General features: G+C 35.1%; 2 protein-coding genes, 1 non-coding gene and 1 pseudogene across 5 annotated transcripts; 2 read left to right on the top strand and 2 right to left on the bottom strand.

The window, feature by feature from the left end:
- The first annotated feature begins 123 nt into the window (after positions 1-123).
- Positions 124-3,705, top strand: LOC111297876 (syntaxin-43-like). Of its 3 annotated transcripts, none has more exons than XM_089768863.1 (8): positions 124-610; positions 1,198-1,474; positions 2,046-2,135; positions 2,302-2,379; positions 2,646-2,723; positions 2,818-2,883; positions 2,960-3,040; positions 3,125-3,705. In XM_089768863.1, exons 1-8 carry the CDS (start codon positions 420-422, stop codon positions 3,230-3,232), a joined length of 969 nt encoding a protein of 322 aa, XP_089624989.1. In that variant the 5' UTR covers positions 124-419; the 3' UTR covers positions 3,233-3,705. The 3 variants fall into 3 exon arrangements, with proteins under 3 accessions (XP_089624989.1, XP_089624990.1, XP_022748199.2); XM_089768864.1 differs by having other exon boundaries at positions 473-610; positions 1,166-1,474; XM_022892464.2 differs by lacking the exon at positions 124-610 and adding an exon at positions 989-1,115.
- A 134-nt stretch (positions 3,706-3,839) lies between these two features.
- Positions 3,840-3,913, top strand: TRNAT-AGU (transfer RNA threonine (anticodon AGU)). Its single transcript has one exon. It is a non-coding gene; the product is annotated as a tRNA-Thr (tRNA).
- Positions 3,914-4,439: 526 nt separating this feature from the next.
- Positions 4,440-5,232, bottom strand: LOC111296220 (exonuclease DPD1, chloroplastic/mitochondrial-like; annotated as a pseudogene).
- Positions 5,233-6,365: 1,133 nt separating this feature from the next.
- LOC111296887 (GATA transcription factor 15-like) lies at positions 6,366-7,927 on the bottom strand. The gene is made up of 3 exons (XM_022891363.2): positions 7,616-7,927; positions 7,416-7,520; positions 6,366-7,064 (listed from the first exon to the last, which is right to left on the bottom strand). Exons 1-3 carry the CDS (start codon positions 7,640-7,642, stop codon positions 6,669-6,671), a joined length of 528 nt encoding a protein of 175 aa, XP_022747098.1. The 5' UTR covers positions 7,643-7,927; the 3' UTR covers positions 6,366-6,668.
- Positions 7,928-23,828: the final 15,901 nt, after the last annotated feature.

The following is a 23,828-nucleotide window of genomic DNA, read 5'->3' as shown; positions in this document are numbered from 1 at the left end:
GGCCTTTTATATTGTTCTCTTTATCCTGTTACTGTCATAATGTGATTCGGATCGGGTCGGGTCGAGATGTCACTGTAGAGTAGGACCCTTCGCTATTAACTTAAGCCGACCTAATTGGAAACTAAGAGCCCAATAAAATTTAAAAAATCCTCCGTCCGCACCCAATCATTTTTTCATTTATACTTTTTTTGGGTTCCTTTTAAGAACGATCCTCAGCTTCGTCGGCACGTGACTCCGTCGTTCGTTTCTGTTCAACTGCCAATCACCGACCTCCGGTCACGTGGCCACCCCTCAATTTTGCTTTTCTCTACCTCCACTATGAGAAAACCTCAAATCTTAGATTTCTAAATTCTTAATCTGAATCTGAATTTAGATTTAGATTTAAATTTTAGGCAATATATATTTTTCGTTTTGGAGCTATGGCGACGAGGAAACGAACGCTGATATTCAAGAAATACAGGGATGCCTTGAAGAGTGTTAGAATTCCGGTGAGCTTGTCCGCAGCGACGAGCTCCGGTGGAGGACCTGTAATTGAGATGGTTAGTACTTCGTTGCTCCATCCAAACCGGTCTTATACTCCTCTACGTACCGAGGATCCTGGAAATTCAAGGTAATATTATATTTCCAACTATTATTATTGATCATTTTAATTTTTTCTATTAATTTGTTGAATCAAGGTCAAGAATTCAAGATCGAGATCGGAAATTATTTTTTTTAATTATGCTTGAATTTGTTTAGATGTGATTAGTTAGCTTAATTGAGGTGAATTATTTCTCCTTTTTTAATTTTGTTTTTCTAAAATTGCATTATAGAGGTTTAGGCTAATCAAAAGTTTAATAAAGTGTTAATTTGTTTGTACAAAGAGACTATCTTTTGAGGAATTGGCATCGAAGAGATCCGTACAAATGAATGTGGTTGAATTTGTTTGTTGATCAATGAATAATTCTTATGAGAATTATTTAGTTATGAGATATTAAAATGATTTTGAAAGAGCTATGGAGCTCAAGGGGAGGTTTATGCAGTACAGTGAAAGATCAAGGCTTTACAGTGAGGGAAATGTAGATATAATTACTATCGGGATTTCTTCTGAAGTTCATTTTTTCTTTCAACTAGTTGTGAGTTCATCTATTAAGTACTTTGTTTGAATGGTCATAAAATTATGTAGTGGGAAAATAAGGGATTGTCTGCCTGTTGCAGTACGGGTGCAATTACCGTCGGTCTACCACCAGCTTGGGTAGATGTATCTGAAGAAATAGCAGCAAACGTGCAACGTGCACGGACAAAAATGGCCGAGTTAGCCAAGGCTCATGCAAAGGCTTTAATGCCTTCATTTGGTGATGGTAAAGAAGATCATCAGAATATTGAGGCTCTTACTCATGAGATAACTAATCTGTTGAAGCAATCAGAGAAGAGATTACGGAAACTCTCTAAAGCTGGACCTTCTGAGGATTCAAATATCAGGAAAAATGTTCAGGTAAGGCTTAGTGGCCATCAAATTCACTTGTGTGGCTCTATGTCAAGGTCAGGAAATCCAATCATTTAGGCAAGATGGTCGCCTGTCACTTATTCATTTTGTATGTGGATGTGGATTCTATTATGTTGCTCAGTGATTTGTCTAATGGCCTAATTTTAGAAGTAGCATATTTTAGTTTCCAACTGTTCAGATAACATTCTTGGAGAGGATGAGACAAACATGAAACAGTGTCAAGTGCTCCCTCCCTCTCTCTCTCTCTCTCTCTCTCTCTCTCTCTCTCTCTACCATTTGTTGTCGAGGATAAAAGACTTCTACGCATAATTTATCTATTCTTGGCGTGTATGCTTTCTTTACTTCTTCCATTACTTGATTATGGAGAGATAAAAGGTCATTGATTTTTCTAGTCCATAAACCTGTCTCATTGCAGAGGGAAAGATAGTAATGCCTGACGTCTAGTACTTTATTCTTTTTGCCCTCTGACATTTTATTTCAGTTGTTATTCCCTCAAATGATTCTGAACTGTGCTTTTGTTTGCATTTCTTTCTTTTCATGTTTTTCACCTTTTTGGCAGCATTCACTTGCCACTGACCTCCAGAAACTTTCAGTGGAGCTCCGGAAGAAACAATCAACTTATTTGAAGCGCCTCAGGCAGCAAAAAGAGGTATAGAACGAAACTTTCTTTTTGACAATGCAACATTGTATCATATTTGGTTGCAGTTACACATGCTAAAGCCCAAATGGTCAAACAGATTCAATTTCAAACTTATTCCATTCATTTCTGTGTTTTGATGTTTTTGTTGTAACTAAATTATTGCTTGCTGTTTTAGGGTCAGGATGGAGCTGATCTAGAGATGAATCTAAATGGAAATAGATCAAAAGCAGAAGATGATGACTTGGGTGATATGGTATTGTGGTTTCTTTAAACCCTCTCCCGTTTAATATTTCCATCATATATGATCAAACTAAAGACATTTTAGTAAACATGAGTTTTAGGGTGCTGACCTCCCAATAGCATGTATTGAAGCTCAATTGCATGTTGGACATCAAGCTCCGAAATGTGCCTAACTTGACTTTCTTATCTCTCCTTTGATATTCGGCTTTGATAGTTTAGTGTCTTTTATTGATTCCAGTTTGGTGTTAGATGCTAATGTTTCACAATTGTGTCATTTAGGTATTCAATGAGCATCAAATGGCAAAGCTAAAGCAAAGTGAGGCATTCACAGTTGAGAGGGAAAGGGAGATCCAACAGGTAAGTGCATTACTCTTGATATTTTTCTTATCTGATTCTGCTCTCATAGCTATCCCTAACTAATTATTTATATATATTAAAATACTTTTTGTAGGTTGTGGAGTCAGTAAATGAGGTTGCTCAGATTATGAAGGATCTGTCAGTTCTTGTGATTGATCAGGTAGGAGTCCATCTAGCCTTGGGAATAAGTTACAAACTTTTCCGGAGTCATTAAATGCAGTTTTCTCCCTAAACAGGGCACTATTGTTGATCGGATAGACTACAACATTCAGAATGTTGCAACTACGGTGGAGGAAGGCCTCAAACAGCTACAGAAGGTTTTTCTGTCTTTTTCCATTAGTGATCTACATTTAGATGTTTTCTGGGACTCTGTCTAATTTTTGTATGGATTGGACATGCAGGCGGAGAGAACACAGAAACAAGGAGGGATGGTGATGTGTGCTTCAGTGCTTGTTATTATGTGCTTTGTCATGTTGGTCCTCCTAATCCTCAAAGAGATACTTTTTTGATCTGCAAGCATGGTTTTTTCCTGACCATTTCCATTTTGACCCGCGTTGTGGGCCCATTACTTGACATGTCGAGAGTCAACAATTTCCTCGGCCAGCATAAGAATGTGGGAATTTTGAATTTCCCCATATACACATACCACTTTAAATATTCATGTTTACTTGTTTTCTTTCTCTTCGTTTTTCTCTTCTTGTCCCTTTTTGTTAAGGTTTTGGAGAAAAAGAGGGGGAAAGGCTGTTGTTTAACCAGGGTTTCGATGCCCCAGGATCTGTATAGAGCTTATAATGTTTTTTTTTTCCCCTTCAGCAAGGAGCTGTATTGATTCGTTTGTATTCCTTGGGGGATATCTAGCTGGTTCCCATACGAGTAGATGAGGCACTGCCTATTTACTTGTATCAATTCTTTTGATTTGAAAAAAAAAAATTGACATAAATTCACATTGTTATAATATATGAGACTCTGACATTCTACGGAATTTCCCCCTTGAATTTGTCATGAGAAGATTGCCTTGATAATTGAGCGTAAAAGGCTGAATTCTCCTTTAACGGGACTGTGTGAAGTTGTAAGTTTTTTTTTTCTCATATTTAATTTTGGAAACTCACCACTGCTGCTTTCGTAGCTCAGTTGGTTAGAGCACCCGTTTAGTAAGCGGGAGGTCTTGAGTTCAACTCTCAATGAAAGCATTGTTGTATTTTTCCCCCGAAAACAGAAAACTCGTACATTTTGTTGGAGCTTCCAGGAGAAATGGCAACAACTTAAGCCAATTCCTTTACAATAAGTAGGAATCCTTCTTGTTTCGCATTTCCAGAATCTATCAGAGTTAACCATACCTGCAGAGCAGAATTAGCCCTATATCGTCCTCTTGTTTTATCATCATCATGGAGATTTCAATGACAAAGGGTGTCATTCTGTGGAATACTAAGGCAATATTCTCTTGCAGCATTGTACAATACTTTCTAGTGAACAGAACAAATCAAACCTTTCTATGGTGCTAGCTGTTCAAATAATAGAAGCTAAAGTCATGGGAAAAAACATATATCCTTACACCGCTGAAGTATATGTCGGCCTGAAATGGTTGAAAATTTCCAAAAAAATTAAAAAATGTGGATACATGAGCTAATATGGTGATTGAATGAAAAGTGCAGCTTAGCATTTTGTTGTTAAGAATGGATTACAATAAATAATTAAGGAAATAAGAACAACTTGAAACTAGCCTGAGTTCTTTTTCCTTTTGTTGTTGATATATTGGAAGACTGTGGGAGATCTTCTCACAAGGTTAGGGAGTGAGAGTTTTAAGTCGAATGTCAACATCTGTAGAATCATGGCTAAGGTTCTTACATCAGACATGGCTCTATGAGCTGAACCAGCCACAGGAATTCCGTAGTGCTCGCTAAGGGCTTGTAAGGATGTTCCAGAGGGGAGGTTGGATCCTGTGGATAAATATAAATTCGATGTCAAGCCTTTTACATACAACTAAACCATGTCAACAACAGAGATTAGTTCCTCCATCCTTCAAAAGGTCCATATAGTAATCTATAAGCACAAACTGCAACAAATCACCCATTAAACTGAATTTCTCATTTTGACTTCATAAATGGTGGAAGAAACCAAAGAAAATAAAGAGCAATTAAGAAATATTGTACCTTGGAACATCAGGTCTACAAACCACGTTGGTTGTGATTCCAGGGATATGTGAATTTGCTACATACTGTCCAGGATTAACCAATGTCTGAAATGTACCGTTTTGACCTCCAGACAGATCTTGAAGAGCTATCCCAATGATTCTATCATCTTTTCTGCTAAGACCTGAAGTCTCAGTATCGTAAATGATAAATGTCACAAGGTCAACTAAGCATTTTTTCTTTGGAATCATCTGTTGAATTCCACAGTACTGAAGCTGTTGATTTTCACTTATTTCTGTTTTGTTTAAATTCAAAGTAAACTTGAATAATCCATCCACAAAGAGATTTAATAACTTCATGAATGTAGTCCACAGTGGCGATTATTATCCCATTCTTGCACAAGATAAATTGCCTTGAACTACGACTCCAAATTAAAGATTCCTATTAATCAAACTAAGACCAAAATATGATTCTGACCAGATCAGATAAACTAAAAGCAAAGTAAACTTGAATAAAGGAGATGAAGAGAAACCTTCAAAAATCCCATCTTCAAACTAGTTTCTATGGGGAAGTTTACCAATCTCACATCATTGAAAACTGTTGAACAAGCCATCAAGGAGTGAACTTTAATCCTAATTTTATACCAACTAATCACTATAAACTTAAGAACTACACCTTTTAAGCCAACTTTTACACCAAAAACTGAACCAAAATGACGAAAAATCAGAGAAAGTTCGTTTATTTGACATCAATATTACAATTAAAGAAAAAGAGGGAAGATGAAGCTCTTTGATAGCTAAAAGAAAAAAGAATCACACTTTAATGGATTCACAAAAAGCAATTTAATGCTCCATTTGGTTTCAATGTTCAAAGAAAGAGAAAGAAACCCAAAACAAAAGTTAAAATTTGAAGTCAAAATCTTTAAGATTTTGCTCCTTTGTTATCCATTCAGAAGTAGGTTTTAAATCAAAACAATTTTTTTACCAAGTTCAATTGTGCTTTCTTTTACTTTCTCTTTTCATTTTCAAATCATTAAATGAACATAAACTTATTAATATGAAAAACTTTCTCTAATTTTCTTTGAGTTTCCCAGCTACCAAACATATGAGAGGGAGAGAGCGACGCGACTTATTTTAGCAGTGATTCGAAACGTCCAGAAAAGCCCATTACGTGTTTGTGAAAAGGTTCAACTACAATTAACCAGAACCACCCCCAGACTCATCAAGTTGCCTTGTGTTGTGTCCAATTAACAAAGGCCTCAAACACTTGTCTCAGCTGAGTCGTCCATTTGCAGGGTGAGTTGACCAGCCCAAGCCAATTCTCCCCCCTTCTAACCCAAGAAAATACCTTAAAACAGAAACCATTCCCAAAGTGAAGACAATTATTAACACTAGTACTATAAACAATCCAAAATTTTTACAATCCATTTGCTTGAATAATCATTCATAACCAAATACAGTTAAATTGCTTGGATAAGATATCGTAGTACGAATGAAATGACTGCAATGCCCACTTAAAAGATAAAAATTTCATTTGTTCATTGATTCCGAAGCTGCTAACTATTTACATTACGATTGAGCCATGATCAATCCATCCACAAAAACATTACTTTCCTCTGCTTCTCTCTCCTTTTTTTATTCTTTCTTCCCCTCAATTCTCCAAAGGAAAAAAAGAACAAAACAGCAGTCAAGAACTAGGGTATTTTCATTTCGCTAAAAAGAAACAAAAGGCAAAACTAGAAAAAAAAAAAAAAAAAGCTGTGTTGGTTAGGGTTTTTTTGTAACCCCCACTTTTGGTTTCTTGCCTGTGTCTCATATCAAGCAAAAACTGAGCCACAGGACAATGCCATCAAAGAAAAAGCAGCTTGTTCTTCCTCTCCCAACTTCCTTCTCCTTTGGCACCTTTGCTTCTTCACCACCCCAGATAATGATAATGAAGAATTTGTTGTTGTTGATGATGATCTTTGCAGCAAAACCTCACTTCCCAAAGCAAATAATCTCATCTCCGTAGTCTCACTCAACCCATTAAATTTGCCACTGGGCTTCTTACTTTCACCAACATTATCAGTTGTAGCAATAGAAGCAGAGCTGGTTGTAATTGTGCTGTGTGATGATTGTGATCTCTCTTTCTTCTTCTTCTCTGATCCTCTCTTCAAACCCAACATTGCTTTTGTTTTTTTCCTGTATCTGATCCCACATGCATTGCACAGTGACTGAAATGACCAAAAAAACCCCAACAATCATAAGCCAGGATCAATTAAATTAATTGGCAAATAAGTGAAACACAAGACATGAAACCTAGATGAAAATGCTTTAAGCAAATTAAATTAATAGGCTGGTGATGATTAATTGATTATTAACCAAAATACAAAAGAGTACTTTGAGTCTTTAAGCAACCAAATGGGACAAAGACTCATCAATTAAAACAAAAGAAACAAAGTTATGTAGGAAAAAGTTGTAAGCTTTAGCAGAGAACTGATTGTAGTTGATTTTAAAAGAAAAGCAATAGACTGAAGCTTATAAAAGAGAAGCTTTTTTATGGAAATGGAAAGTAAAAATAATACCTTGGGGCCAGCAGGACCACCTCTCCAAAGAGGTGTCTTTGTGGTCTTGCAATCAGTACAAGACTTCTTGTTATTCCCACTCATCATATCTTCACCCAATGATTTCTGAATCATAAACAGCGATCAAGTAAGTATTAAAAAAAAAAAAAAAACAATGGGTTGGGAGAAAAGTTTGAATTAAAGGTGATTTTTTTACCAACCTTTCCTCTCAGATCCATTACACCCATGAAGCAACTCTTTGAAAATCTTTGATTAAAACAGAATGGCAAAGGAAAACAGAAGGCTACTCGAGCTTGAAGGACAAAGATATAACAAATTTGTAACTATCAGAAACCTTTATCATTTCATTGAAAATAAGAAAAGAGGAAAGGAGAGAACTTTTTCTCTCAAAGAACAAAACCCAGAAACCCAAAAGAAAAGAAAAGCTAAAAATGTGCTAATGAAAATGAGGAAAGAAAAAAAATGCAAAAAATAAATATGAGAGTGAGAAGAGAACCGACTGGGAGTGAGAGGGCGGTCAGGGGACAGACACAAAAACCCTAGAAAAAAGGGTAACGAAATGACGGAAAGGCCCCTGATGACAGCACAAGCGCCGCTCCTCTGTTGATGAAAAAATATGTTAGGTTTTTGAGAAGGGCGCAGTCTACGTGGCAACATGCACGAGGGGGTAAATTTTCTGTCAAAATTTTTAGTACTTGTTTTGACAGGATAGGAATATTTTCAGGCCCCCACGTGATTTATAATTGTCTGCAAAAGCGTCACTAGGCTCAGAAACAAGCCAAGGTCTTTTTTTGAGGTTTTGGGAAATGGCAAGTTCTAATTTCAAGTTTAATTATGAAAGAAATACATGGTTGTTGTTTGGAAAAATATCTCCATCATATTCATATAATCAACTGCTTCATAAAATTGGCAATTGAACCAAGAATTTCTTTTGCATATACAGTAATTCAACCTACTTGAGCTGAATTTGCATGTACAAATGAAAAGAATCTTCCTTTTACAGTGTAGTGGTTTACTAAAGAAACTTGTATTACCCGACCAAAGTAAAACATGATTTCACTTTTTGGTTTAAAGTACCATTTTTGTCAATATTCCATGGAACTATGAGCTTCAATTATATTTGTTGTAACGGTTTTGTGTCTGTCCGAGAGAGAGAGAGAGCTGGGGGAGAGGTCCGTCGGCCAGTCGTCCGACCACCGCACCAGTCATCGTCTGGCTCGTTGCCGGTAGTTACTGTCGGTGGTTTTCGATCACCGAAAAAGGTGAAAGTACTTATGGAAATTCTTTTCGACGCGATCTTTTCAGATCCGATGTCTTTTTTATCCGAAACACGTCGATCGGGGCTCAAAGTTTCGGTCTCCTTTCTCTTTCTTTTTTTTTGTGGATAGAATTGACTGATCTCTTTTTTTTGTGTAGGTGGCTTTTCTGGCACTGGGTTTCCCTGTTTGGAGACTGTGATTTTGCCCTTTTTTTTGTATTTTTACAAAATTTTTTCGACAGAATCTGCCATTCTCTTTTTTTTTTTTTACCCTTTTTGCTTCCGTTTCTTCTTTGGTCTGGTTTGCAAGCTCTATTTATAGAGCTTGTTGGGATTCGAATCTTAGATTTTTTGGGATTCGAATCCCATTTTTTAATTGAAAAATCACACCTACCATCCATGATTGGTGGCTTGTCGATTGTTGGCAGCTATCAGTGGTGCTTTTGACTTTAGGGATTGTGCATTTAATGCACTAGATTTGAACCAGATAAGGATGAAGAAAAAGGAAAAAGAAAAGAAGAAGAAGACAAATGCAGAAATGGGAAGAAAAGAAAGAGAAAAAGAAAAAAAAATTAAATAATAATAATAAAAATTAAAATTAAAAAATGGTGTTTACAGTTACCCCTCTTTGCCTATTTCTGTGAAACAGGAATAAGACAAAGACAAATAAACAACTGTTTTGCTTGGAGAGATGAAACATTGAGAAAAAAAAATTTTTTTTTTTGGTTCGACAGAAAATGGCTCATTTCAACAGAGGTTTAATAGATATTTTTGAAAGTTTAAAAGGCTCCTCTCAGCAGAAGCTCAACAACTTTAAAATCTAATGAAAAGGCTCCTCTCAGCAGAGGCTCAACAACTTTAAAATCTCATGAAAAGGCTCCTCTCAGCAGAGGCTCAACAACTTTAAAATTCTCTTGAAAAAGCTCATCTCAACAGAGGCTCAACAACTTTAAAATCTCATCTTAGAAAAGCTCCTCTCAGCAGAGGCTCAACGACTTTAAAATCTCATCTTGAAAAAGCTCCTCTCAGCAGAGGCTCAACAACTTTAAAATTTTATCTTAGAAAAGCTCATCTCAGCAGAGGCTCAACGACTTTAAAATTCTCTTTTTAGAAAAGCTCATCTCAGCAGAGGCTCAACGACTTTAAAATTCTCTTTTTAGAAAAGCTCATCTTAGCAGAGGCTCAATGACTTTAAAATTCTCTTGAAAAGGCTTCTCTCAGCAGAGGCTCAATAACTTTAAAAATTCTCTTGAAAAAGCTCCTCTCAGCAGAGGTTCAACGACTTTAAAATCTCATCTTGGAAAAGCTCCTCTCAGCAGAGGCTCAACGACTTTAAAATTCTCTTAAAAAGGTTCCTCTCAGCAGAGGCTCAACAACTTTAAAATTTTATCTTGTTTTCAAATTTGAGTTCTCATCTTTGAACAATTAAATTTCTTCTTTTGAATTCTTTTGTTTGATCGTTGTTTTTACCAAAATTTTGTTTTTCATTAAGAAATGGAAAATTTCTATCTTTGTTACAAATTATCATGGATGTATGTAATGAGTGCTCATAATACAATGTATGTAATGCAATCAAAATCATTCATTGTAGTAAAAAGGTTCTCGAAATCTCTCACTTTTGGCTTCTTTTATCAAAATTCTCATATGACCAATCTGTTTTCAACATCTGACCATAATATTTTTTTTTTCAAAAGTCTGCAACATTAATGTCTTGTCATGCTTTTCTCATCCTTTTTCATTTACCTTTGTCAACTTTAAAAGTAATGCTGAGATCTTTCATGTTTATTTTTCTTTTCATCATTTTAAGTTCAAGACAAATAAAATGCAATCACACATTTCTCTTATTCACTTGCACGATGGACAAAAAAAAAAAATAGATAAGGATAAAAGAAAGGATATGCTTTATTTTCAAAGGAAAGATAATGTATTTCATATGGCTGATAACAAGTGCATGTCAAAGTGTTTGAGTTAAAACAAAAGTGTCAAAAGAATGATCACAAGATAATCATGAATAAAATATTCTCAGATTCTTTCTCTAAAACTAAATCAGATGACTTCTTTGATCATTCAAAGTTCATCAAACTACACTTATCCTTGCATTGTGAGATCTTTTCTTGATGATGCTTCTGCTTCACATCCAAGTCACCTTTTCAGGTTTTCAACTTAGATAAGTCATCATCATTTTTTTCTCTTTTTTTTTACTTTTTTTAAGCAAAATATTTCTTCACAACATCTAAATTTATTGGGGTAGGCAAATCACCTCCGTCCATTTCTGTCAAAATCAATGCCCCATCAGAAAAGACCTTTTTCACCACATACGGGCCTTCCTAATTTGGTGTCCATTTTTCTCGATTATCAGGTTGATTTGGAAGGATTCTTTTTAGCACTAAGTCTTTTTCCCTAAAGCAACGGGGATGAGTTTTTTTGTCATGTGCTCTCATCATCCTCTTTTGATATAATTGACCATGACAAAGTGCTGACAGTCTTTTCTCTTTGATGAGGTTTAACTGTTCGTAGCGATTTCGAACCCATTCTGTTTCCTCTAACTCTACCTCCATTAAAACTTTCAGTGAGGGAATTTTCACTTCGACCGATAGCACAGCTTTCATTCCATATACCAAAGAGAATGGTGTGGCCCCAGTAGATATTCAGACTGATATTCTATAAGCATGCAAAGCAAAAAGTAACTTCTCATGCCAATCTTTGTAAGTTTCAATCATTTTCTCCAGGATTCTTTTGATATTATTATTCACAGCCTCCACTGTCCCATTCATTTTCGGACGATATGGTGTCGAATTATGATGACGAATCTTGAACTGAGTGCATACTTCATTCATCATTTTGTTGTTCAAGTTTTTAGCACTATCAGAAATAATTATCTTTGGAAGCCCATATCTACATATTATCTCTCTTTTTATGAACTTACATACCACAAATCGAGTCACGCTAGCATATGATGCAGCTTCTACCCATTTGGTGAAATAATCAATCATCACAAAAATGAATCTATGCCCATTCGAAGCTTTTGGAGTGATGGGACAAATGACATCCATGCCCCACATAGAGAATGGCCATGGAGGAGCAAGAACGTGTAATGTTGATGACAGAGCATGAATCTTGTCAGCATAAATCTGACATTTATGACATCTCCTAGCATAATCAATATAGTCTCCCTCTATTGTCAACCAATAATAGCCAGCCCTCATAATTTATCTAGCCATCATATGACTATTTGCATGTGCCCCACAAATTTTATCATGCACTTCTTCAATAATTTTCTTTGCTTCAGCTGTATTTACACATCTTAAGAGCACTTGATCTCGACCTCTTTTGTAAAAGATATCTCCATCAATGAAGAAACTCATAGCCAATCTTTTGATAGTTCTCTTATCATTTTTTGTTGTATGTTCTGGGTATTGCTGGCTTTTAATGTATTGTATGATATCATGATGCCATGGCCTTTCATCAATTTCTTTTTCAACACTTGAGCAATATGTTGGTACATCTTTTACATCCAACTTGATGGGTTGGATTTCAGTATTTGCATCTATTTTTATCATTACAGCTAGAGTAGCCAGTGCATCAGCAATTTAATTTTTCTCTCTAGGTAGATGCTCAAACTAAACTTCTTTAAATTGCTTGACCAACTCAGAGATGTAGTTATGGTACCGAATCAACTTAGAGTCTCTTGTTTCCCATTCACCTCGTAACTGATAGATGACTAGAGCTGAATCTCCAAACACATCTAACACTTTGATATTCTTTTCAATTGCTGCTTGTAGACCCATAACACAGGCCTCATATTCAGCCACATTGTTTGTGCAATTAAAATTTAATCTGGCTGTGATGGGGTACTAATGTCCATTAGGAGATATCAAAATTACCCCAATACCATGACCCAAATCATTAGCAGCTCCATCAAAATACATCATCCATGATTTTTTAACAGGTTCATTTTCTTCAATGGCCATCACATCCTTATCAAAAAAATCTAATTTCATTGGCTTATAATCTTCGACTGCACGATCAACAAGAAATTTAGCTATTGCACTCATTTTAATTACCTTTAGAGTCACGTAAATGATATCATATTCTGAAAGCATAACTTATCATTGTGCTATTCTTCCTGTCAATGAGGGCTTTTCGAAGATATACTTAATAGGATCCAGCTTTGCTATGAGCCAAGTAGTGTGATAAAGCATGTATTATCTAAGCCTTCGTGCTATCCAGGTTAATGCACAACACATCTTCTCTAATGGTGAATACTTTGACTCATAATCAGTGAACTTCTTGCTCAAGTAGTAAATTGCTCGTTCTTTCTTATCAGTTTCATCTCTTTGCCCCAGCACACATCCCATTGAATTTTCATGCATTGTCAAGTACAAAATCAAAAGTTTTCTAGCATTGGTGGCACCAACACAGGTGGATTTGATAAGTATTTTTTGATCTTATCAAAAGCTTCTTGGCATTCATCATTTCATTCTTCAGGATCATGTTTTCTGAGAAGCTTAAAAATAGAATCACACTTATAAGTGAGTTGAGAGATGAAGCAAGCAATATAATTTAATCTCCCTAAGAAGCCTCGCACTTTTTTTGAGGTATGAGGAGAAGATAAATTTTGGATGGCTCGTATCTTATTTGGATCAACTTCGATCTCTCTTTCACTGACCACAAAGCCTAATAGTTTTTCTGACTTGACACCAAATGTACATTTAGCAGGATTCAACTTTAGTTGAAATCTTTTTAACCTGTCAAACAGTTTTTTGAGATTGACTATATGATCTTCTCTTTCACGAGATTTTACAATCATATCATTCACATATACTTCTATCTCTTTGTGCATCATGTCATGAAAGAGAGTTACCATTACTCTTTGATAAGTGGCACCAGCATTTTTCAATCCAAAAGGTATGACTTTGTAACAGAATGTCTCTCATATGGTCACAAATGTGATTTTCTCTATACCATCTCGGGCTATCTTAATCTGATTATAGCTTGAGAAACCATCTATAAAGGAAAATGTGAGTGCCTAGCAGTATTATCTACTAGAGTATCGATGTGAGGTAAATAAAAGTTATCCTTAGGGCTTGTCCTATTCAAGTCTCGATAATCGACACACATTCTCACTTTTCCATCTTTCTTAGGAACTGGCACTATGTTGGCTACCCATTCAAGATATTTTGTCACTTTAAAAAATCTAGCATCGAATTGTTTCTTCACTTTCTCTTTAATTTTCAACAACATCTCTAGTTTCATGCGCCTTAGCTTTTGCTGCATCGACTTACATCCTGATTTTAAAGGTAACTTATGCTCTACAATATCAATGCTGAGTCTTGACATATCCTGGTAAGTCCACGCAAACACATCTACATATTCTCAGAGCAACTCTTCTAGTTTCTATCTTTTAGTTGGTAAAAGAGACATATCAACTTTAACCTCTTTTCTATTTTCACCATCTCCCAAATTCACTAATTTGGTGATTTTCTGATAGGGTTCAATTGGCTTATCTTCATGTTCTATTAATTTTAACAAATCAAGAGGTAGTGTGTAGTTATCTGAATCTTCCTCATTATCAAGTTCATCAACATGAATTAAGTTTTCAAAATCAAATATGAGAGTATTACCATGATTATCTTTGTGTTCATTGTTTGGGACCCTACAAAGGGGTAGGATGAAGAGAATATTGGTATAAAAAAATAGAATGGCAAGAAAATGATGGAAAGAAAAAAATGAAAAGTAAAAGATGAAAATAATAGAAGAAATATGGATACATCTTCTAAGTCTTTTATTAAAATGACAAACATAAACACACCATAAAAGATCTCCTAATACTCGTAGAAAGTAATTAGGGATTTAAAGTTTCACATTACTTTTTCAAAATTTTAAAAATAACAGGCAGCTCTGTAACTTTCCAATTATCCAGCTCAAAATCTGAAGGACAAGGGTACACGAATAGCTCTTCACTTCGACTCTTTTTTTTTCCATCATCCATCATTTGAATGACCAGCTCTGAAAATTTTTCCACAAATCTTGCACTTGGGGCTCTCGGTAAATCTGGATAAATGTATCCTCCCGAGTGAAAAGAATCATAAAAGTGTGAAATGACTATAGGCTCTGACTCCGGTTCATATCCCTTAAGATTAGCTATCTTCTTATCTCTTTTCTCATTCACCATTCTTACTCTGTCCCCTCTTGTCAGTTTATATCCCAAGCTAAACCTGTCTCTCTTTTCATATATGGTCAATGGCTTCGTAATTTCTTACAGGTTCTTCCCAAGTCTGACTTCAGGTCACCATCTCATCTTGGTAAGTTGTTTGACTACCATTTTAGTAGTCGTAAATAAGTGTGGTGAATACAATTTAGATCCCTCAGCTATATATGTTGCATTGGTAATCTCGAAGGATCTATAAGAATATTTTAAAGCTTCATCTGCTGATTCCACATAAGGAGTATTTATCAGTTGAGTTATCAATAAATCTTCTTCTCCTGCCACACATGTTAGCTTTTTTTCAACAATGAATTTAACTTTCTGATGTAATAAGGATGAGACAACACCTGTCATATGGATCCATAGTCTACCCAATAAACAACTGTATGAAGGAGAGATGTCCATAACTTGAAATTTCATATTAAAAATGCATGGGCCAATCTGTAATGGCACTTTTATATCTCCTAACACCTCTCTTCTGGTTCCATCAAAGGCTCTCACTATCATATGACTAGGTTTCATATAAGATCCATCAACAAGGAGTTTTGTCAGAGTAGTCACAGGTATAACATTGATGGATGAGCCATTATCAATCAAAACCTTAGCCATTATATGACTTTTACATTTCACAGTAATGTGAAGAGCCTTGGTACTTCCTCTACCTTCAGGAGGAATCTCTTCATCATTAAAAGAGATATAATTTGAAATCGTCAGATTACCAACAAGTTGTTCCATATATTCAACAGAAGCATTGTGAGACATATATGTTTGATTTAGCACTTTCAGCAAAGCATTACGGTGTGACTCTGAACTGAGCAATAATGACAATAATGAAACTTTAGCTGGCATCTTGTTAAGCTGTTCTATCACGCTATACTCGCTATGTTTTATTAACTTTAAAAATTCACCTGCTTCACTCTCAGATACTGACTTCTGACATTCTTTTTCTAGGGTTGTGTCAAGACCATTCTGACTTTCATTTTCTTTTCCTACCTTGGCTTTCTCTTTTCTAGCTTTTTTTAGAACCTCTGGGGTATAGCATCTGTCACTTCGAGTTATGCCTCTTACACCTGTTATGTTGGCAGCATCTGGGTTGACTATGACATCATAATCATACTTTCAAGGTACTGCTTTATCATTTTGATATGAAAAAAGGCCAGAAACTTTAATTGTCATCACCGATCGAAAGAGAGGCTTTTTTTGCTTCAATATTGACTTTTCATCATAATAGATAGTTACCGGTCTACGTCCAAACTTATTCTTTGAATCAATGATAGATACTTTCACCAACTCTTCTCTCTCTTGATAAAACTCCATTCGACTCTCATCCATCAATTTTTACACTTTTTGACGAAATTGGTGACCTTCATGATAATTACAGTTTTCAATTGAGTTAATCGCTTCAGAGTAATTTCGAGGTTCTATTGGCTTCAACATGTCAGCTTTGACCAAGGCTTCAAACACCTTAGCCATAGGAGTTTTGACCTCTTTTATTCTTCTTTTCACATAGTTTGTTTGCCCATCAACCAAAGCATTTATTAATGGTCTGGTATGATTTGGTAGAGGGTTCTCATTGACATTTGGAGTCCCTTGTTGGCTGGTATCAAAATTTAATACTCCTTCATTGATTAACCCTTGTACTTTACGCTTTAAAACAGTACAGTTCTCAGTGGAATAACCTAGATTCTCATAGTGATAATCACAATACGAATTGAGGTCATACCATTTAGGAAACGGAGGTTTCATAGGTTCAACAATGACAGGAGCAAGTAGATATTTCTCAACAAGTTTGAGATACAAATCTGTGTATGTCATAAAAATGAGATCAAAAGTGAGTTTTTTTGGGTATTTTTTGAGGCTTTTGAACCACTATTAGGTCTTCATTCTGGTCTTGTAGGTACAACAAAATGATTATAGGAATATATGGGTGTCCGAAAAAGATGGCTGAAAATGAGATGGATAAGTTGGTGATTGTAGTAGTTGGTATGGCTGATATGGATGAAGGATAGATGTAACATTGTTTATAGAAGGGTAATGGGTTTGATAGACTAGTACAGAGTAGGGTGTGAGACCTTTGAATTGTTGCCCTACAAAGTTTACTGTTTGGGCCTCATTCTCTTTCTTTTTGGGAACTCTACCTTTTCTTGCTCCACTTGTCTCTCTTGCATTGAGCTTACCATTTTTTATGGCATTTTCAATGATCTCACCTGATATCACCATATCTGTAAAGTTTTTGATTGCATTGCCTATCAATCTCTCATAGTACGATGCTTTCAAGGTGTTCATAAATAAAATGATTATTTCTTTCTTAGTGAGAAGAGGTTGAACTTATGCAGCCACGTCTCTCCATCTTTATGTATACTCCTTGAAGTTTTCAGTTGCTTTCTTTTCCATACTTTGAAGGGACAGACGATCTGGAACCATATCCGTGACATACCGATATTGTGTAAGGAATGCCTTTGTAAGCTCTTGCCAAGAACGAATATGAGTCCTATCTAATTAGACATACCATCCAGCTACAGAACCTGTAAGATTATCTTGAAATATGTGCATTAACAACTTCTCATCTCGAGCATATGCTGCCATCTTTCGACAATACATGGTGATGTGGGTCATTGGGTATTTTATGCTATCATATTTTTTAAATTCAGAGACCTTAAATTTAGGTGAAATTATCACATCTGGAACTAAACAAAGGTCAGCCGCATCAGTCGCATCTGTGGAGCTATAAAAATTCATTCCCTCTACAGCCCTAAACCTTTCTTCCAATAACTTCATCTTCTCCCAGGTATTGGTATCTTCTACCTTTTCAGGTGTCTGCATCCCTAGCTTTTCTCTTTCTTTGGGATCATCCAAATCAAGAACTAAGATTGGCTCAGGTGGTTTTTCCATCATAATGGGATTAACAAAATTTTGAAATTATCCTGGAGCAAGTGTGGATGTCATTCCTGGATAAGGATTAAGATATCCATCGGGAGTAGGAATTGGTACTCTAGTTCCTTGTAAAGGTTGATTCAGTCATGGCTCAAACCCTGGAGGATAGACAGGATCTACCATATCTGACGATTATTCTTGAAAGCTAGAATTTTCTTCCACTACTTTTCCCTTGTCAAGTTTCTTGAGCATATCCATTATTGTCCTAAGATCCCCTCTTAGTTCTTCTTAAGCTTTCTCAATTCTCTCAAATCGATTGGCCTGTTCTTGCTCTATGATTTTTGTCTATATCCTGGTGTTGTATGAATGACGAGTAGGTTGGGCCAAAATTTTTGATGGACGAGCTATTCTTGAACCTTTATTACCACAAAGTTTTTATTTTGAAAAAGAAGAAAGAAAAAATTAGAATGCTATGTGTTGAAAATTTTATTTTTTTTACTTATTTTATGAAAAATGATGTATATGATGCATGAATGCAATTGGGAGATATTTATTCTTGGACGAATTTCAACATTAAAAATTTTATTGATCCTATACAATTTTTATTACATAGGATTTACCATCCTAGAGTTATATCCATAGAAGTATTTGACTTGCTTATAATGGTCATTCACCTCATCTAGAAAGTTTACTAGGCGCTGTCCATATTCTCCTATGGGATTGACTTCTCTTCTTAATGCTTCTACCTTTTTAACCATCTCCCATGCTTTCCTCACTGCCTTGCAAACTTGATTAGTTAAGTGCTTTATGTATTGTTGCCTCCCTAAGCTTTCTGCTTTCCATTTCATGTGAGCATCCTTTTCTAATTCACATGTGAAGATCTAATCTTTTTTCTTTCTGTGCCACTCATCTATCATTGCTGAAATATGGCTTTTGTGGTCTTGTAGTTGTATCTCTAACCCTTGGATCACCTGGTGAAGTGATTTTTTTTCGTTCAGTACTTTGAAGTGCTTTCTTCTCTTTTTTACGAGCATGACTTTCAATCTTTCCTTTTTATTTTGGCATTCCACCAATCTTGCTGAGGTTGTAGAGTATAATCCCTTTCAATTCTGACATTCTTGAGAAATTCTGGTGGTCTCCTCTTGCTTTTCTTAAGCTTTGCCCTTCCATTGGTTTATTCCCTCTCGGAGCTCATCCATTTCACGTTGTCGGCTAAGGTAAGACTTGGTAAATTTTTTAGTTTTGAATTAAACTCGTAACCTCTTATTTTCTTGGTGTAGATATTTCAAATCACTATTAGCCAGATCCCGCTCTTTTATGATTTTTTCTAATCTGCTTTCTTGTATCTCCGCTTCATATTTTAATTGCCTTAGTTTCTCACGAAGTCTCAAATTTTCTCTTTTTATTATTTCTTTTTTAGCTTCTAATTTTTTCTTGATAAGTTTAACTTCTGATAATTGCACATCTTCTGAAAGATTAACTAATTGATATGAACTATTATCAGGAGGGAGTACTATGTCTTTAGGTCGCATTACTTTCCAAATCTGATAATCAGAAGTGACTTTGTCGATGAGAGGCCTTAACCTCATTCTTTGTGTTTTTTTTCATGCTTGGATCAACTGCCCCGAGGTTCTTGATGGATTCGATTCCCCATAAATGAATTCTACTTGGACCAGGCCATGAGTAGTATGAACAAATTGTTTTGCACCAAATTGCCTAAGTACCATCAATGGAGCGTAACTTACAACGCCTCATAGCCCTAATAACGGAATCCATGGCTCATTTCCTCCACGATACAACAAGGGCACACGAGGCATCCAAGGAGTCATCCATTCGATTTCATCCCCAGTAAGTTTTCGTAAGAAAATGACCCATTCTTTCTTAATCTTTAATGTCGGCCATTGGCTTTTACAAAACTCTTCAAGTGGTGCCTTATTTCGAAGATATGATTTCGAAAATGCACTCTTCTCACATTTAAAATGACTTCTGACCCATACGTATAATAGAGATGCACATCTTATGAATCATCTTTTTTCATTTCGTCGATAGAAATTCAATGACCTGATGGTTTTGACTAGGACTGCTGGGGCGAGATTAATTGCTTGGGTTTTAATTTGCTAAAAAAAGTCTACCACAATTATCTCAATGTAACCCAAAGTCTTCAGAAAGATTACCATGCCATACAATGCTAGAGCAAACACATCCATAACTTGATCATTATCCAAATGCTCCTGAATGAAGTTTCGAATAAAGTCCCAACGAATGTCAAGATGTTCACCTTTAGACTTCGCAAAAGAATCAATGGTTTCTACTTTAACCCCCATAAGTTTGGCTAACTTTTTACGATAACCAGATTTTGACTTTCGGGTTAATACTTTATCTGGACATTATAGTTCTATCCCGAGCAAAATCGAATACTTCTCGATAGTTGGCACCAAATCTTCTTGATTAAAAGTGAAACATCTATAGGGTGGATCCCAAAACTGTATAGCTACTTTGACCAATTGTTCATTGATGACTACTGAAATGAGGGATGCAATTTGCCCATATTTTTTACAAAAACTTTTTTTTCTTTCTTCACTTAACTGACCCCAGACAGCAGCTAACTCTTTTAAATCATTCTGTGTGAGATCTAAATGCACTTTCTCAAGTAATTCAGACACATAACCGATAGGCAAACAATCTCCGTTCTTTTGTTGAGCTTCTTTCGACCAAACATGTACTTCATTATACAACTCAATGGCACACTGACTGAGGATGAGCAAATCTGTAGTTTTATGGGATCCATGAAAATTTTTTGAGAGAAATATGTCCTAAAGCAAATATCTCGATGCAAAACTGTATGATATGATTAATGCAAAAAAGAAAATGAAACAAAATTGAGTTAGTGTGGTTCGAAAAAACATTTTTTATTTTTTAGTGTTTTGAGATTTTTTTTGTTTTGTTTTGTATTATACTATACACAACTTTTATTCTTAGGTATTTTACTACAAGATGATGGACAAGGCTCTTCATAAGGCTGATTTTTTATACTTATTATATGCTGGGTTTGGATTGACAGGGTCTAAAGGTTCTCAAATTGTTCTTCACTATCGTCCATGTTGGACTAATAAGGCACCCTGATCCTTACCCATTACAGGCTATGAACGAAAAGGGTTCAATTCGAGTGAAAGTATTTCGCTTGTCATTGCGGAGGTTATCACCTTACGAGAGCATAGGTACTTTACTTCTTCTTATAAAAGATGAAGCCCGGGTATAAAGCTCATGTATGAGATGCATCGTGCCATTATGTGCAAATATATCCTAATTTATTGAGAGCAATATATACAGAAAAATAAAACATAAGAGGCATAGTAAAAGAAATATGTGTGAATTTTTTTTGCTTTTTATTTTTGATTTATTTTTTTTGTTTTTTTTTGCTAAAATTGAAAAATAAAAATTTAAGAAATTGATTAAGACTATTTTAAATCAAAATTTAAGGATAACAAGTAGTTAATTTTGGCCTGACTCTCGAAAACAAAAGGCGTCCCCAGTGGAGTCGCCAAGCTGTTGTAACGATTTTGTGTCCTCCCGACGAATTTGAAAATAAAATAAAAAATAACGGAGTTGCCACCAATCTTTTTTGGCTAGGTGCGATTGGACACCTATTAAAACATATCTTTTTAATTAATTAAAATTTATTAAAAAGATAATTTTAGGGTCTGCGCAGCTGTCTGGGTTCGAGAGTCGGTTACGTGTGAGAAAGGATTAGCACTCTCACAGTGCCCGTTAAAAAATGGTACCAATTAACAACGTATTATCCTTTGATTTTGATAAAAATAGTCCAATTTTCAGTATTCGAAAAATAATTTTCTTGATTTTTTTATTTATTAAAAAATTTATTCTCGAGAAAAATAAATTAAAATCTTTTTATTGAAATAATTCTTAAAATGTTCCAGTACGTTGGTAACATTAAAAGAACTATTTCTCACCTAGAGATTTCTTAAAGCATATCTACTCCGAATACTTTTAGAATCTCATCTTTGGAGGCTCGAATTTATTTTTCGTAAGAAAATGTCATGTTAAAAAAAATATTCTCGAGAAAAATAAATTAAAACCTTTTTATTGAAATAATTTTTAAAATGTTCCAGTACGTTGGTAACATTAAAAGAATTTTTTCTCACCTAAAAATTTCTTAAAGCATCTCTACTCGGAATACTTTTAGAATCTCATTTTTGGAGGTCTAAATTTACTTTTCATAAGAAATCATGTCATGCATGCCATGCAAAATATTTTCATGTTTATGCACACATTTTATTCTCATTCAAAAATTTTATTAATTATTTTATTATTTTTTTAATTTTAATTAAAATTTTGAAGAAAAAGTAATTTAATTATGTTGAACATTTTTTATAAATATTTCAATACGCTGGTAATATTTTACAAAAAATCTTCTCACCTAGAGATTTCTTAAAGTATCTCTACTCAGAATACTTTTAGAATCCCATCATTGGATTAAATTTCTTTTCTTCATATTTTTATTACTTATTTTTAATTTATTAATCAATTTTTATTTATTATTAAAAATTTTGTTTTTACTATATTGAAAATTTTTACATAAATACTCCAATACGCTGGTAGTATTTTAAAAAAATCTTTTCACCTAGAGATTTCGTAGGCATCACTATTCGGAATACCTTTGAATCTCATCGTCGGATAAAAATTTTTTTTTGTTTCATTTTTTATTACTTTAATATTATTATTAAATTTATTTTTATATTATTGTTTTTAAAGTTTATTAACATAATTACGTAAAAAAATTTAATCATAATTTTATCATTTAATCTAACAAATATAAATATTTTTACATAAATATTAATAAAATAATAAAAAAAAAGTTTTTTTACCCGAATCGAATCGGTCAACAATTCGGTCAATGCACGGTTCGGTCGGGTGGTTCGGCTCGATCTGGGCGGTTTAGTACCGGTTCGTTTTGGTCTAGGCAGTTTGGTTCCGGTCCAGTCAGACCGATCAAAAGCTTATGAAGAAAGTGGGTCGCGGGTTGTTGCGCGGACCCTGGGTCGGGTCGCGGGTTGATGCGCGGATCCTCCTTGGCTAAAACGACGTCATTTTGGGTATTTCCCTAAACGACGTCGTATTGAGTTTTTGCTTTACTATATATAGCTGAAGATTTTTTTTTGGTTCATTTGGCTTCTATTTCAGAAAAAAAAAGGAGAGAGGGAGAGAGAGAGCTGGAGGAGAGGTCCGCCGGCCAGTCGTCGGACCACCGCACCGGTCGCCGTCTGGCTCGCCTCCGACAGTTGTTGCCGGTGGTTTTCGGTTACCGAAAAAGGTGAAAATACTTCTAAAAATTCTTTTTGACTCGATCTTTTCAGATTCGATATCTTTTTTACTTGAAACAGCCCCGATCGACGTAGATCGGGTCTCAAAGTTTCGGTCTCCTTTCTCTCTTTTTTTTTTTGGTGGATAGAATTGACTGATCTCTTTTTTTTTTTTTGTAGGTGGCTTTTCTGGCGCTGGGTTCCCCTGCTTGGGGACTGTGATTTTGCCTTTTTTGTGTTTTTGCATAATTTTTTCAACAGAATCTGCCTTTTTTTTTTTTTTTTTCCATTTTTGCTTATGTTCCTTCTTTGGTTTGGTTTGCAAGCTCTATTTATAGAGCTTGTTGGGATTCAAATCTTAAATTTTTTGGGATTCGAATCCCATTTTTCAACTGAAAAATCATACCTACCGTCCGTGATTGGTGGCTTGTAAGTCGTTGGCAGCTATCGGTAGTGCTTTTGACTTTAGGGATTGTGCATTTAATGCATTAGATTTGAACCAGATAAGGATGAAGAAAAAAAAAAAAAAAGAAGAAGGCAAATGTAGAAATGGGAAGAAAAGAAAGATAAGAAAAAAAATTTTAAATAATAATAATAATAATTAAAATTAAAAAAATGATGTTTACAATATTCAAATAGTCCACCCATTTTTTTGATTACCTTTATCCAATTGTATCCATTGGTTATGTTAGGGATGTGGGTAAATTAAGGACACCAAAGCAAGGGACATAATAAGAACAGCAAAAATGATG

This window comes from Durio zibethinus, chromosome 12, assembly GCF_047325235.1.
Source record: "Durio zibethinus cultivar Kanyao isolate XHJ-2024 chromosome 12, ASM4732523v1, whole genome shotgun sequence".
Lineage (NCBI taxonomy): Eukaryota > Viridiplantae > Streptophyta > Magnoliopsida > Malvales > Malvaceae > Durio > Durio zibethinus.
Note: the sequence above shows the minus strand (reverse complement) of the source record. Positions and strands in the feature narration are given on the sequence as shown.

Coding starts and splice junctions, on each gene's coding strand:
- LOC111297876 (XM_089768863.1), top strand. CDS start 420: ATGGCGACGAGGAAACGAACGCTGATATTCAAGAAATACAGGGATGCC. Junction 2,724..2,817: donor GGGAAAGGGAGATCCAACAG/GTAAGTGCATTA, acceptor TACTTTTTGTAG/GTTGTGGAGTCAGTAAATGA. Junction 3,041..3,124: donor GCCTCAAACAGCTACAGAAG/GTTTTTCTGTCT, acceptor TTGGACATGCAG/GCGGAGAGAACACAGAAACA.
- LOC111296887 (XM_022891363.2), bottom strand. CDS start 7,642: ATGGGTGTAATGGATCTGAGAGGAAAG. Junction 7,521..7,615: donor TAATGGATCTGAGAGGAAAG/GTTGGTAAAAAA, acceptor TTTATGATTCAG/AAATCATTGGGTGAAGATAT. Junction 7,065..7,415: donor GTGGTCCTGCTGGCCCCAAG/GTATTATTTTTA, acceptor TGGTCATTTCAG/TCACTGTGCAATGCATGTGG.